The following is a 15,661-nucleotide window of genomic DNA, read 5'->3' on the forward strand; positions in this document are numbered from 1 at the left end:
CTCCCACCGACCCAGCGTCAGTGAGGTCAGCAGCGCACCATCCCACCATATCACGGTGTTGACACTGCACTGCTTCCCCTCCTGAGGCGCGGACGGTGGACCAGAATCTCCTCGAAGCCGTCCGAAAGTGGTTCTCCATGGCCTCTCCAAACTCCTCCCATGCCCGAGTTTTGCCTCAGCAACAACGAAGCAGCGTTCAGCTTGGCCTGCGGTACCTATCAGCTGCCTCCAGAGACCCACAGGACAAAAAGTCCTATAGGACTCCTTCTTCAGCTTGACGGCATCCCTCACGCGGTGTCCACCAACGGGTTGGGGATTGCCGCCACAGGCACCGACCACCTTGCGGCCACAGCTCCGGTCAGCCGCCTCAACAATAGAGGCACGGAACATGGCCCATTGGACTCAATGTCCCCACCTCCCTCGGGGCGTGGTTGAAGTTCTGCGGAGGTGGGAGTTGAAGCTACTTCTGACAGGGGACTCTGCCAGCCGTTCCCAGCAGACCCTCACAACACGTTTGGGCCTACCAGGTCTGACCGGCATCTTCCCCCACCATCGAAGCCAACTCACCACCAGGTGGTGATCAGTTGACAGCTCCGCCCCTCTCTTCACCCGAGTGTCCAAGACATATGGCGCAAGTCCGGCGACACGACCACAAAGTCGATCATCGACCTGAGGCCTAGGGTGTCCTGGTGCCAAGTGCACATATGAACACCCTTATGCTTGAACATGGTGTTCGTTATGGACAATCCATGACGAGCACAGAAGTCCAATAACAAAACACCTCTAGGGTTCAGATCGGGGCCATTCCTCCCAATCACGCCCTTCCAGGTCTCACTGTCATTGCCCACGTGAGCATTGAAGTCTCCCAGCAAAACGAGGGAATCCCAGAAGGTATGCCCTCTAGCACCCCCTCCAGAGACTCCAAAAAGGTTGGGTACTCCAAACTGCTGTTCGGAGCGATACGCACAAACAACAGTCAGGACCCTTCCCCCACCCGAAGGCGGAGGGAGGCCACCCTCTCGTCCACTGGGGTAAACCCCAATGCACAGGCTCCAAGTCGGGGGGCAATAAGTATGCCCACACCTGCTCGGCCTCTCACGGGGCAACTCCAGAGTGGTAGAGAGTCCAGCCCCTCTCAAGGAGATTGGTTCCAGAGTCCAAGCTGTGCGTCGAGGTGAGTCCGACTATATCTAGCGGAACCTCTCGACCTCGCGCACTAGCTCAGGCTCCTTCCCCTTCAGAGAGGTGACATTCCACGTCCCAAGAGCCAGTTTCTGTAGCCGAGGATCAGACCGCCAAGGTCCCGCCGGCCACCACCCAACTCACACTGCACCCAACCTCCTTGGCCCCTCCCATAGGTGGTGAGCCCATGGGGAGGAGGACCCACGTTACCTCTTGGGCTGTGCCCGGCCGAGCCCCATGGGTGCAGGCCCGGCCACCAGGCGCCGCCATCGAGCCCCACCTCCAGGCCTGGCTCCAGAGGGGCCCGGTGACCAGCGTCGGGCAAGGGAAAGCGTCCAAAGTTTTTTCTTCATTGGAGGTTTGTTGAACGCTCTTTGTCTCATCCCTCACCTAGGACCAGTTTGCCTTGGGTGGCCCTACCAGGGGCATAAAGCCCCGGACAACATAGCTCCTAGGATCATTGGGACACGCAAACCCCTCCACCACGATAAGGTGGCCGGTTCAAGGGCGGATCAGTGAGATTAGTGAAGCATAAAAATAGCTGTTCCTAGAGCATTCCCTTGCTTGGTAGCGCAACTGACAGCAAACAACTGACTATGGGTAGCAAGCCACTTTCAAAAGATATCAGGGATAGAGTTGTGGACAGACATAAGGCAGGAGAAGGTTGTGGACAGACATAAGGCAGGAGAAGTTGGACAGCACAGTAAAGTCAAGAATAAAAAAGTGACAAGTGTTTGGTACTACTAGGACCCTCCCTGGATCCTGCCATCCCTCCAAACTGGATGGAAGAGCAAGGAGGAAATTGGTAAGAGAGGCTAACCAGAAGCCAATGGTCACTTTGAAGAAGTTACAGGATTTTATGGCAAAGTGGTCATTGTGTGTATGTGACAACAATTTCACAAGTGTTCCACAATTGTGGTTTGTCGGGAGGGTCGCAAGGAAAAAGCCAATAATTTCTCAAGAAAGGGTTTTTCACGTATTTTCACTTTGTCACTGTGGGTTCCTAAGTGTATACTGACAGGCAAAAATGGTGAATTTACTGTGCTTTAGATTTAATTTTAAATGGATAAAATGTGCAGAACATGAAGAGGTCTAAACACTTTCTGAACTCACTACAGCTTTAAGCATAGGCAACAATTTTCTGCTGCACTGGTATAGAGAAGAAAGTAAACAATGTTACAAAAACAACATTATGTGTTTATTTTTTAAATTTTCAGGACACAAGTCAAATTTTTCTAATTTTTTTACCACATCTGAAACCACAAAAAATAAGACTTAATTATTCAATTCACAACACTTTCTGCAAGTAACTGACCGCTACAAAACTTGAAGCAGGACTCCACTCCCACGTCTTTAGCATAACAAAATAAAATGTTCTAAGGAAAGGAATTATATAAAAAAAAAAATGACTGCTTGTACCAATTGCAGCCGCTCAACTTCAAACTAATATGGTTGAATGCCATTTCTACTAATGAACCTCCAATTCTCTTCAAAAAGCAATTCTCATATAAGAATTCCTTAAACTAAAAAAAAAAAAAAGGCAAAAAAGTTTAAAAGAATAAAAATGGAGAGCATGATTGTAAGAACCCACGACAAACTGCAGTGCTTACCCTCATCTATCTTCTCATCCAAGCAGTGTTTGAAAGCCTTCTCCAACTCCTCAGTCTGACTCCAAATGTTCAGACCTTTCAGCCACCCCACAGCATCCCAGCACTTATGAGAGGAGTGCTGAGCAATCACTTTTTTCCTAATATCCTTTAGCTCCTCATAAGTGAAGTATTCCATCAGCATAGGCTGAAAAACCTTTCAAACATAGTGAGAGTATAATTAAGATTTCAAATAGTAAAATATACACAATATAATTTCAATATAATTTGTACATTACCTCTTCCTCCTCCTTCATATGGGGAAGGAAATCTTGTGTAAACGCTTCCAATTTCTCTTTCAGCTGCTGTGCATAATTAAGCTGCTCATACTCATTCTGCAAAGCAAAAATTTTATATCAATATGCCAAGTATGCAGATATTAAACAAACTGATGATAGGCAATTATAGAAATTACTTAAAAAATCCATACATAAAAATATAAAATAAGCAAAACAAGGTGATATGGAAGATGAAATCAGTTTTGCCTCAAGTCGAGCACTATAGATTTGGTTTAAATACCAGAAATTCATACTCTCTCTTTTTTCCTCAGCAGATTCATTTATGTACAATATAGGCTGCAATATTACTCTAGTATTTTAATATTTTGACCCGACGGAACTGCTTTTGTAGATATCTTTATTGTAACATCCACTGCAAGAGCAAAATGTAATTCTTGTGACACAGCAGTGATGTATAAATACAGTAAAGAAGAGTAGCAGAAGACAAATGAAAAAACAGCATAAATAAATACAGTAAATAATAAAATAATAAAAAAGTAATATACAGCACAGTTTCACATAAACCAGCAAGTGGGTAAAGTACACAGTGTGAGGTAAGTAGGATCAGGTTACTGAGAGTTCAGTGATCTTACGGCCTTTTTGGGGGTTATCTGTCCCTGAAAGCAGGTGGAGCGAATGGTGAGGCTCTAGTAGCTTCCCAGAAGGCAGAAGTTAAAATTGTATATATATCCATCCATTTCCAAACCCGCTGAATATATATATATAAAATATATATATATATATATATATAAAATATATATATATCTATATATATATATATATAAAAATATATATATATATATATAAATATATATATATATATATATAAAAATATATATATATATATATAAAATATATATATATATATATATATATATAATAATATATATATATATATATATATATATATATAAAATATATATATATATATACAAAATATATATATATATATATATATAAAATATATATATATATATAATATATATATATATAGCTGCACATTTGTACAGTTCTGCTGAACTACCAATCAGATTGCCAAATGACGCAGCTTCATGTGCTGGTCAAGAGGAATGACTGTGGGAAAATGACACCCTAAAAGTACAATTTTCTATTATTACATTTAATTAATTAGACACAATTATAAAGTAGTAATTCAAAAAACACATTGTGTATTCTTGCAAGAAGCAAGAGAGATTTCTTATGAAATTAGAGCATTAAAAAAATTAAATTAATGGGAATTATTACATTTGTGCTGCATATCCACAATTTGGCTCCACATTTCAAGCATTGACTATGTGACACAGGCAAAAAATGTGTTTTTCACTACAGCTGTGTTAAATATAAAGCACATCTGGTTTGTAAGGTGTAACATGCAAAGACATACACAAAGAAACACCTGTTTGTTTAAAATCTCCAACTAAATTCATAGGCTGCCAGGTATCTTAGGGCAGCATATCTACTGTACATAAAATGTCATCAACTTGCTCTACAGTAATATGTGAGGACTCTTTTGAAAGCTGATACACTGAGGGTTTACTATAACTGCTTTATTGGATAAAGACCTGCCCATCACTTAGATATGCAAGCAGGCTGAGGTGATATGTATTTAACAAAGAAAATGCACGATCAGGCAAATGCTATTAATTGCAGAAGTCCAAATTCCATAAAAACCTAATCTTCACTCTTTTGAAAGTTGCAAATTTCAGAAATCAGACCAGATAAACTGCATGTCACATTGATATGAAAACACATGAAAATGTCTTATGCTCACAGAACAGGTCCTTTATCAAGTAATCACTGCTACATAAAGAGAAAAACTGCACAACTATCTGAAAGTTAAGCTTCTGCTCATTTTTAAAGGATAAATGTCTGACTTTCAAAACAAACACTAATTTAGTTTTTGAATGAAAACCTCTTGAATGACTAAAATAAGCTGTGCAGCGGCCATTTCGACAGGCTGTGAAGGCAATGGGGGTACACTAAAAATCATACAACATGACATTTAAACTTGAAAATTGTGCACTTCAAGTGTAACAGTGGTACACGGACATATCATTGCCCTGATATGATCGGTCAGGCCTAGGAATATTCTAATCATCCATCCATACATACATCCATTATCCAACCCACTATCAGTTGTTCTTTTTTAAAAAAAATAAATAAATATGGATCACCAATTTCATGTTATTTAATCGGTCAATTCAGATTTTTTTTTTATCCCTTTAAAAAACATCCTATGTAATCAGACACACAGAAATCTTATGTCCTTTATTAAAGTGTATTTTCATAATTAAACTATTGACCACAAGGGTTAACTGTTCATTTTTTATAAACAGTCCATAAAAACAACTTTATTAAAATATGTTCAACAATATGTATCCATAATACACACGACATTAAAAGTAAATAAAATGCTTCTCATAATTACAAGCTGCCATATAGTTGAATGTTTTGATATTTCATTGAATTTCAATGGAGTAAATTTGAAGAAAAACTGAGGTATTCTAAAATGTTTGACCAGTAGTGTTTATGTGTATCAATTAATTGATACTGGCAATTAAGGAATGCTTAAATGCAAGTATGCATGCACTTATTGGTTTTAATCATTTTCAATCATTAATTGAACTACAGGTTTTCTGCTTTTAAAATATGCATTTACTATATTTATACATACACCTGTTCAATTTCTCATTAATGCAATTATCTAATCAACCAATCACATGGCAGTTGCTTCAATGCATTTAGGGGTGTGGTCCTGGTCAAGACAATCTCCTGAACTCCAAACTGAATGTCAGAATGGGAAAGAAAGGTGATTTAAGCAATTTTGAGCGTGGCATGGTTGTTGGTGCCAGACGGGCCGGTCTGAGTATTTCACAATCTGCTCAGTTATTGGGATTTTCACGCACAACCATTTCTAGGGTTTACAAAGAATGGTGTGAAAAGGGAAAAACATCCAGTATGCGGCAGTCCTGTGGGCAGAAATGCCTTGTTGATGCTAGAGGTCAGAGGAGAATGGGCCGACTGATTCAAGCTGATAGAAGAGCAACTTTGACTGAAATAACCACTCGTTACAACCGAGGTATGCAGCAAAGCATTTGTGAAGCCACAACACGCACAACCTTGAGGCGGATGGGCTACAACAGCAGAAGACCCCACCGGGTACCACTCATCCCCAGTACAAATAGGAAAAAGAGGCTACAATTTGCACGAGCTCACCAAAATTGGACAGTTGAAGACTGGAAAAATGTTGCCTGGTCTGAGGAGTCTCGATTTCTGTTGAAACATTCAAATGGTAGAGTCAGAATTTGGTGTAAACAGAATGAGAACATGGATCCATCATGCCTTGTTAACACTGTTCAGGCTGGTGGTGGTGGTGTAATGGTGTGGGGGATGTTTTCTTGGCACACTTTAGGCCCCTTAGTGCCAATTGGGCATCGTTTAAATGCCACAGGCTACCTGAGCAATGTTTCTGACCATGTCCATTCCTTCATGACCACCATGTACCCATCCTCTGATGGCTACTTCCAGCAGAATAATGCACCATGTCACAAAGCTTGAATCATTTCAAATTGGTTTTTTGAACATGACAATGAGTTCACTGTACTAAATGGCCCCCACAGTCACCAGATCTCAACCCAATAGAGCATCTTTGGGATGTGATGGAACGGGAGCTTCGTGCCCTGGATGTGCATCCCACAAATCTCCATCAACTGCAAGATGCTATCCTATCAATATGGGCCAACATTTCTAAAGAATGCTTTCAGCACCTTTGTCTGTGTTCTTGATAAAAGCAAATGTCTAAAGGCCACAATAAGTATTGAGAAGTAGTAGACATATCAGGAAAACAAGTATTATGTAAGTTTGCTGTTCAGCATTTGCTAAAAAAAAAAAAAAAAAAAAAGTTCATATGGTAAATAATGGTTATCTGCAAAATTAATGTTTTATTTGAATGTGTAATACTATATTTTGATATTTTCTGTGACATATAGATTCAATTTGTGAATCAATGCCACGTAGAATCAAGGCAGTTCTGAAGGCGAAAGGGGGTCAAACATCGTATTAGTATGATGTTCCTAATAATCCTTTAGGCGAGTGTATGTTTTTCCTTCAATGTATCTGCTAGACATTCATAACTCAGCCACAGGGGATGCACAAACCAGGGTGTTTCTTCGTGCTGGTCCCAAGCCCGGATAAATGGGGAGGGTTACGTCAGGAAGGGCATCCATTGTAAAATTTTGCCAAATCAATATGCGGAGAACAATACAAATTTCCACACCGGATTGGTTGAGCCCCATGTTAATAACAACCGCCACCAGTGCTGTTAGCCAACAGGGTGCTGGCAGAAATAGGGCTACTGTTGACCGAAGAAATATAACAGAGTGATGGGTGTAACAGAACAAGATGCAGAGGACAGAAAGATATGGAAGAAGATGATCCGCTGGGGCAACCCCTAAAAGGGAGCAGCCAAAAAAAAAAAAGTATCTGCTAGACATTCGTAATTCTTGAGATGTAATGATAAATATGGAATACCATTTTAATTATGCAGTACTTATTTCTTACCATAACGCATGCTGTAAGACACAGTGCAAATCTTAAAAAAAAATTAAAAGCCACAAGTATATCAAATGTTCACAAGTTGTTCACAAGACTAACATTCTTAACAGGTTTATAAGTAAAAGGCACATTTTGCTGTTAAGCTAACAAGCCTATTGTTTACTAGGCAGCAATTTCATATTCATCTTTATCTTTTCTTTTTCCAATCAAAAATGTAAGTGATAGATAGATAGATACTTTATTAATCCCAAGGGGAAATTCACAACAGCTTAAACAAGCTATCTAAACTCAAACAGTGTCCATTTTAATTTAAAAGACACAATAAAATGGTCTGAATTCATTAAAGCAGCTTTTCTTGCTGTTTGTCTAGTTGCACAGGACGAATTTAATGTAAAGGCTAATATTCCAAGTGGTGGTAACTCTGGTAAAACAAGCCTCAATTTGCTGGTTTATACTGCAGGAAGCTTGCTGCAACAAGGTGCATAATACCATATGTAAAGAAGCACACCATCTAAATTATCACAAATCTTAGAAAAGCAGGGACTCAAAAGACAATTTTTTGTGATCAGCCAATTTATCAATCATCGATCTGAGTCTTCCTTTTAGTGAAAACCTTCCAATTTAGATTGGCAGCTCATTAATCAGAGCATTCCAAGTCAGACCCAAATGATGACAATCAATAGTGCTCTACTGAGGAGGCAGAAAGCATATTACAACTTAATGATTTGTAAAGCATTTTACAATCCTTATATAATTTGCCCTATAACCAGGGAACTAGTTTTTCCTACCTAGACAGATATTTTCTAAAAATATGCACATGTGCATTCATACAAGGTACAAATAACTTAAATAAAAGTCTGCACATATATACCTATATATTTATATAATCTATTTATATCTACATATATTTTATATATACACATACAAAACAAGGCTGCCGGATCGAATGTCACTATTCAAATATAATTTGAATTTACATAAAAAAAATCATATTTAATGGCAAAAACTGATATTTAAAACCAACAGTTTTTTTGTTTATCTCACACTGCTTTTGGCACTTGTTACTCCAGACACACTATACATTACTGCGGTATTTCTGATCATCACTTCCAAGGTCAGCCTACTCATTTTTCAATGGTCAGATTGTATGTTACAAGTAAAACTGACAGCCAACAGCTTTCAAACCACAAACCTTCAAAACACAGTTTGGGACAGATTTTCCTACCCTACTGTACTGCTCTCATGTATAATTGCTGTGATAACAATTTTTAAACAGTCTTCTAGAACCCTAAAACTCAATGTCTCACTAACTGCTATTATGCAAGAACTGTTAAATAGGGCTGAACAATTTGGGAAAAATAATCTTAATTGCGATTTTCCAGACAGATACTGAGATTGCAATTTGATTTGCGATATAATTTTTAAAAGTCAATCCTCAGTTTAATATTCACTGTGCAACAGATTTAAAACATGGAGCATTACCACATGAAATGCAATCAAAATATTAGCTGTATTATATTCTATTGCAAGGATGACATTTATTACATTTTTAAATAGGTATAGATCTAAGAACAATCATAACCAAAAATGTGACTTGTGGCTCAGGGGCAGCATCTAAATATTTTACAATCTCTAATCAATATAATATTATTCAGTGATATCCAGAGTATTTAGATTATAAATTGGCTAACCACAGAATTACCAAAAAAGTGATAAATATAACACAAATTGAATCTATATGTCACAGAAAATATCAAAATATAGTATTACACATTCAAATAAAACATTAAATTTTGCAGATAACCATTATTTACCATATAAACTTTTCTTTTTTAGTAAATGCTGAACAGCAAACTTACATAATACTTGTTTTCCTGATATGTCTACTACTTCTCAATACTTATTGTGGCCTTTAGACATTTGCTTTTATCAAGAACACAGACATTTCAACCTTTGTTGGTTGCAGACATGAATGCTGACACATAACTACTCCGCTCTAAGTACTTTCCAATTTCTCTGATGGCGAACCCATGGCTGGTATGCACATGAATTTGCAATTTGCTCAGCATCAGAAAGTTAATATTGTGTACTACAGCTGTCAAATTTGACTAAAAATATTTGAATAGTCAAATATAATCGAACTTTGGTTAACGACGTGGGGTGTAACATATACTTTTGTACTTGCTTTATTTATACTTTACTATAGAAGTAACGGCTGCAATGGCAGCTAGAATAAAGCACAAACACCAACCTAAAAAAAAAAAAACAATTCTAGAGGTTTTCAGGCAATTGTAAACGCAATCAAAATCCCAAGCAGTTGCACCCTGTAAAAGAAAAGCATCAGCACCACCATCTTGTTTTCTTGTTAAACTGCTTAGTCTATTTGGTGTGAAAGCACATTTTTATCCATCAGCACAGCTTGTGTGCCTCATAAGGATTTAGGCTCTTTTTTGTCTACTTTAATGACATGTTGTCCTGACATGGATCATGACAAATAATGGCCAGTCAGTTTGAGAATGATGATGAAAATAAAATACCAGGCAGATCTAAGGAAAACTTGTTTTATTACTTTGAAGGTGCCCACTACACAGTGGGCAGTGGCAGAGTACAAATTTAATACCATGGAATTCAGAAAAAAAGCCAGTCAACACCGTCAGACTCACTCAGAAAACACATGATTGTCACGGTATTAAGTCATGGTCATACAATCTGTCGACTTGTCTATCAGACCAAACTTTAAGGAAGACCTCTGCATTATTGTGGGTGGATACTAGTTAACGAGAATGTTTATCTTTAAACAGTGAATCCTGTTGCTTTTTTTTTTTTTTTTATATATAAACATAGCACTAATTTCAAAATAAACAGAAGAGATCCCAACATGATAATCAATCAAGTGCTTGCTTAAAGAGATGATTTTTCATAAAAGATCAATGCCACTTTGAACAGCAGATGAACTCACATCAACAGAGTAAACCTCTCGCTTACATGCCACAAACCAGGTTAACTGAAGAACAGTGTTAAACCGAGGCCACCAAAATGATAAAACCAGCCAATAAACACATTGCAGGCTTTACAATGTTAATCGAATGCTACAGGCTATATTATACTGGACATCAGAATACTGCATCACTAAGACAGACAGCACGTATGTATAAGGCAGAAGGGATAAAGCACAACACACATCAACACACAGCTAAGCACAGAAAATAAAAACTTGCCAGGCATGGAGCTTGCTCGATATAGCTTGGTTAGGACTGTCAGCAATCAGGTCATCTACAAACTTGACTCATGTTTTGCAGTCCGACTCTATTATACCCCTGCGGTGGGCTAGCACCCTGCCCAGGGTTTATTTCCTGCCTTGCACCCTGTGTTGGCTGGGATTGGCTCCAGCAGACCCCCGTGACCCTGTAGTTAGGATATAGCGGGTTGGATAATGGATGGACTCTATTATGCACCTTTGCTCATACTATTTGACAGCTCAATTCTGTTGCCAATATGGGGATCTTGCGGTAAATTATCAAGTGGTCATTTAATTAAGGAGCAGAGTCAATGTCCAGCATTTTTCAATATCGATAATGCAAGTTTTTGAAATGGAAGCTCTATGCTTTGTAATTATTAACAGACCACATTGGTGACATTGGACGTACAAGCAATGACCTGCTTGAAGGTAACAATTTTGGGTATAATGCGTGATATTCGCTAGAAGGGCACCTATCAATTAAAAAATATATATTTGGTTCTTTAAGGATTTAAAACATGCTGTACATTTTATACAAAAGAGTATTTTTTCTCATTAAAAAATGAATGGATGACCCTAGCAGTCTGGACCGAAATGAGACCCGGCCGCAGCGACAGGTCTGACTTGTGGATCAAAAAGCACAGGGAAAAAAAAAAAAACATTTTGAAGGGGTCTAGCTATAAGTTTTACTAATGAAGAAAACAAGTTCACCATTTAAAATTATAAAAAGCAAGTGCAATAACAGACCTGCAAAATACTGAAACTTTGCAAAAGCATGGAGTAACATGTTGCCAGACTTAGTGCGGGTAAAATTAAACAACTGATCTTTTACTTTCAAATATCAGCTTTTGCCTTCAAATAAGACCTTTTTTTTAAGTAAATCTGAATTACATTCAAATAGCAAAGTTTGATCTAAAATCCCTATAGGTCAGACAATCTGCATAACGTATAACCTAAATCACAGCATTTCAAACTGCGATTTTGATTTGAAATCAATTACTCATTCAGCTCTGCTGTCAAGTATCCATCACAGGAGGCATACACTGGCATCCTTTTCCTCAATAAAGACAATGAAAAACAAGGTAAAATCAGAAGTGTGGTTATTGTAAGAATTCTCCATTTTAAACTGGCTTAAACAATATTTTCAATGCACCTGCTATGTCAGATGTAATCAGCTTCTTAGTTAACTTGACATACAACTCCTAAAACACAAGAGACTAAAAGTAAATATTTTCAAGTCACCTGTATTACATTTTTGCTTCAGTTGTAAATAGAGAGGGTCCAAAAAAAAAAAAAGAGACTTTAGTCCTGTATATCAGGGTTTTCTTTTTCTGGCGATGCAATCTTGCTCTTCTCAGTGACTTTGAGATTTAGTTCATGATGTACATCAGAACCGCCGTAAGACATAGCTGGGTTGTACAGCCACCTTGTAAAATCGCCACCTGACAGTTACACCTGGGGGTGGGCAGAATTGGTCTCCGTGTGTGTGACGGAGAGATTCACTTGTTTCACTTCTACACAAACTACAGACTCGCAGAGCCCAAATTCACATACAAATGAGAATGGCAGATAATATCTTCTAGCACCAAGTAGCAAAAAGGAAGCCTACAGTGCCCAGCATAAATGAGTATACTGCAAAAGATTTTTCAGAAAATCATCTGCCCCTCTTTGAATGGGATCCTATACCATACACAGTCCAGCAAGTAGGGTTTACTGAATAATTAATTAACTATATGCAAGGATGATTCCTACTGTACCTAATATGCATTCTGGGTGAAGAACAGTGCCAAATTTAGGCATAAGCTAAACAAGCGATAGGACCTCACAATACATCAGAATTTTTTTTTTTTTTTTAACTTTTAAAATTTTTTATGACTTTTTGTTTACTACAGCTTTACATATGCAATCAGTATAATGCATTTACTTGAAGAGAGTTTGAAATTTTCTATTTAAATACCTTGCTATTAAATAATTAAAAGGCATATACTTGTTTTCAGTTTTTTGTGGCAGCCCTAGGTTCTGCTTTGGTATGCACCTCTACAGGATTTTTTGGTGTCATTACAAAAAGAGGCCTCCAAGTTTTATACACAGTAGGTTAGGGCCTCACCAAGTCTAACTCCAGCACTGGTAAAGAATGATGCCTGTCCCATAGATCAAGAGAGTGTTTTCCCATAACATTTAATTACTTCCTATTGTCCAAAAACACACAATTACTTTAAACTGCAACCCTGGTCCCAGTATTAGCAAGCGAAGTGAAAGACTGACATCTCGGCTTTCTGCGACTGTCATTATTGGCTGGATGGATACAGCCAGTTGACTTTAAGCTCGTAGCTATCATCAGACACCCTCATGTACAAAAACACGAAAAGGTATAAAGACACCTGCAAGATATCCTTGTAAAGAAAAAAGAAACTGAGGACGCAAGTTGAATGATAAAGACAGGACAGAATCAGATGACAGCCAGTGTGGACAGAAGGCGGCAAAATAACCTCCAGCTGAGAACAGGAGAAATTGTGGGCGGATCTCACAGACATTGACAGAAGTGGTGGAAGATGGAGACAGGCTCACCGCATCGCAGTGTATGCTGAGGGAAGGTGGCCAGGATGAGAGTTGTGTAGGAAACACTCTAGCAATGGTCTCTGCTGCGCAGAATATACAGTACCTGGGAGACTGGTGTGCAGGTCATGATTTGACAGTATTGCACTGCAAAGGATGATACTGACTCTGGCTTGATCCGTCATTTAAGTGGATTATTTATTTGGATTTTTAACTTGTTTGTTGCCCAACTTGTACTGTGCAGTAGAATGGGCTAGTATAAAAGAAACAGTTACAGAGACAGATACGTTTTCTGGGAACTCGACAGATTACTGTTTCTATTAAAAATCTTTATTTTATACTAATAAATCAGATTAGAGGACTATAAGCTTGGACTGAACCCAACAGCTTTGCATTTTATGTGTCTTTTCAGCAGTTTGGTCTCGATGCCTGCCCATCTTTTATGGAAAACTGCTGTGTGTGCACAAAATTGTTGCCCAAGTGGTATACACGAGGAGAGGGGAATTGGACATTCAACTCAGCAAAGCATAAAGCATCAAGTGCGACTGCGTAGCACATTAGGGATGTGAGGAGTAGCGAAGCGTAGATCTCACCTTGATGTTCTTCAGGCCTTTGTCAAGCAAGCTGAGCATTTCGGACATTTTATTGTCAGAGTGAACGTTACAGATGTTCCGGCAACGCTGCTGAAGTAATCCGATAATGTATTCGTTTTCGATCTGTTCGTGCATCTTGAACTCCTGGAAGGTAGCGCACAGTGAACACAACAGAGAGCGAAAATCACTGTTGCTGGCAAAATCCGTCTTGGAGAGCTTTGGAAGGAAAGAAAAAAAAAATCAAAGTATAGAAAATCCCATTCAACTACAAGAACCTGCATAAGAAAAATCCATAAATTAACCGCAAAGACGTGTGAAGGCCGGCGGCAGTGCGGGCAATTGCAGCACCGTGTGCCCGGTGTAATGGGCGGCTTATTACAAGGTTCTGCTTAAACCTTTACAGCACGTAAAAACAATGCCAAGTCATGCGAAAATGCAGTAATTACCGGTTATGTTGCGGCACCAACAAAGTGTTATGAACAAGGAACAAGTTACGCCACGAAGATACTAATTACAAACAATTTGCTTTATGAAATTAGGCCTTTCGTAGTAAGCCTTCCTTGACTGGTAGTAAAACACGAAAAATATCCGCACGTCAACTTAATGCTAAAGTGTATGTTTATTTGAGGTCATTCTGCGTTATCATCTTAATATTGGAAACAATCTGATGTTTCGCCAATTTTGATTCTCTGGAAGACAACTTGGCATGATCCAGGAAGCCATTACATTGACTATACTGCTCACGTTTTCGTTACACAGTAATGCAGACGTAATCATTATTATTTGCGTGTAATGAAACTGCGAAAGCCCAACTTTAAAAATACACAGTCCAAAAATAAGGACGGTCGATAGGGTCACGTAATAATATTCGTGAAATATGAATGCGCCACTGGACCCGTAAACAAACGCAGACCTGCCCACCTTCTGCGCCATCCGTTTTACATCAGCCACAAGGGCAAAATATGCCATTCTTACCCTCTCACAGTAAAGCCCCACCAACTGCTTCATTCGCCAGTGCGGGCCTGTAAAGACATCGACTTCTTCAGGGAACGGGGCCATTTTTTCACTTGCCCATGGACAGTTAAGCAGAATCACAGGCGAAGCCCAGGGGGTCGGTCGGCGCGCGCCACACTCAGAAACGCGTTCTCGGAGAGCAGTCAGGCGACGTGACGTAACGTTCACATAGGCGCAATAATAATAGAATATGCGCAGACACATGACGTCATGGAGCTGGCCTGTGAACATACTATGGAACGCCATTTGGGTCGAAAAGATCGAATTTTGCCTACTGAATGCCATCACTGTCGCCTGCTGTGACGCTGTGTTGTATTAAGCAAGTTCATAACATTATCGAATGAGCGCATAATACTACGTGTCTGCTCTTCTGAAATATAGATAATTAAAACATTCTCGTTTTTAGCCTTAAACGTCTGGGATTTTTACCTTTTAAATGGATAATTTATTATGTGTTCTTGGTTTGCACTGCGCTATTTATTTGGACACTGTGTTGATTTTGTTGTTAGTAATAAAAGCACTTTGCAGCTTTTTTACACCATCCCCTTGCTTTGTGATATCTTCACTGTCCAGCTCATCCGGTGACATTACTGACAGTGT

The 15,661-nt window shown here is 39.0% G+C and overlaps 1 protein-coding gene across 1 annotated transcript in view; it reads right to left on the minus strand.

Moving 5' to 3' along the window:
- The window catches only part of fbxl5 (F-box and leucine-rich repeat protein 5), a 43,439-nt gene extending 28,204 nt beyond the window's left edge, over positions 1-15,235 (minus strand). The window contains exons 1-4 of the mRNA XM_039751513.1: positions 15,023-15,235; positions 14,048-14,263; positions 3,068-3,163; positions 2,793-2,985 (exon numbers count right to left, since the gene is read on the minus strand). Coding sequence (XP_039607447.1) covers positions 2,793-2,985; positions 3,068-3,163; positions 14,048-14,263; positions 15,023-15,106 — 589 coding nt within the window. The 5' untranslated portion in view covers positions 15,107-15,235. The remainder of the gene's footprint in view (positions 1-2,792; positions 2,986-3,067; positions 3,164-14,047; positions 14,264-15,022) is intronic.
- Between the last annotated feature and the right edge of the window lie 426 nt (positions 15,236-15,661).

The sequence above is a fragment of the Polypterus senegalus genome, chromosome 4 (assembly GCF_016835505.1).
Source record: "Polypterus senegalus isolate Bchr_013 chromosome 4, ASM1683550v1, whole genome shotgun sequence".
Lineage (NCBI taxonomy): Eukaryota > Metazoa > Chordata > Cladistia > Polypteriformes > Polypteridae > Polypterus > Polypterus senegalus.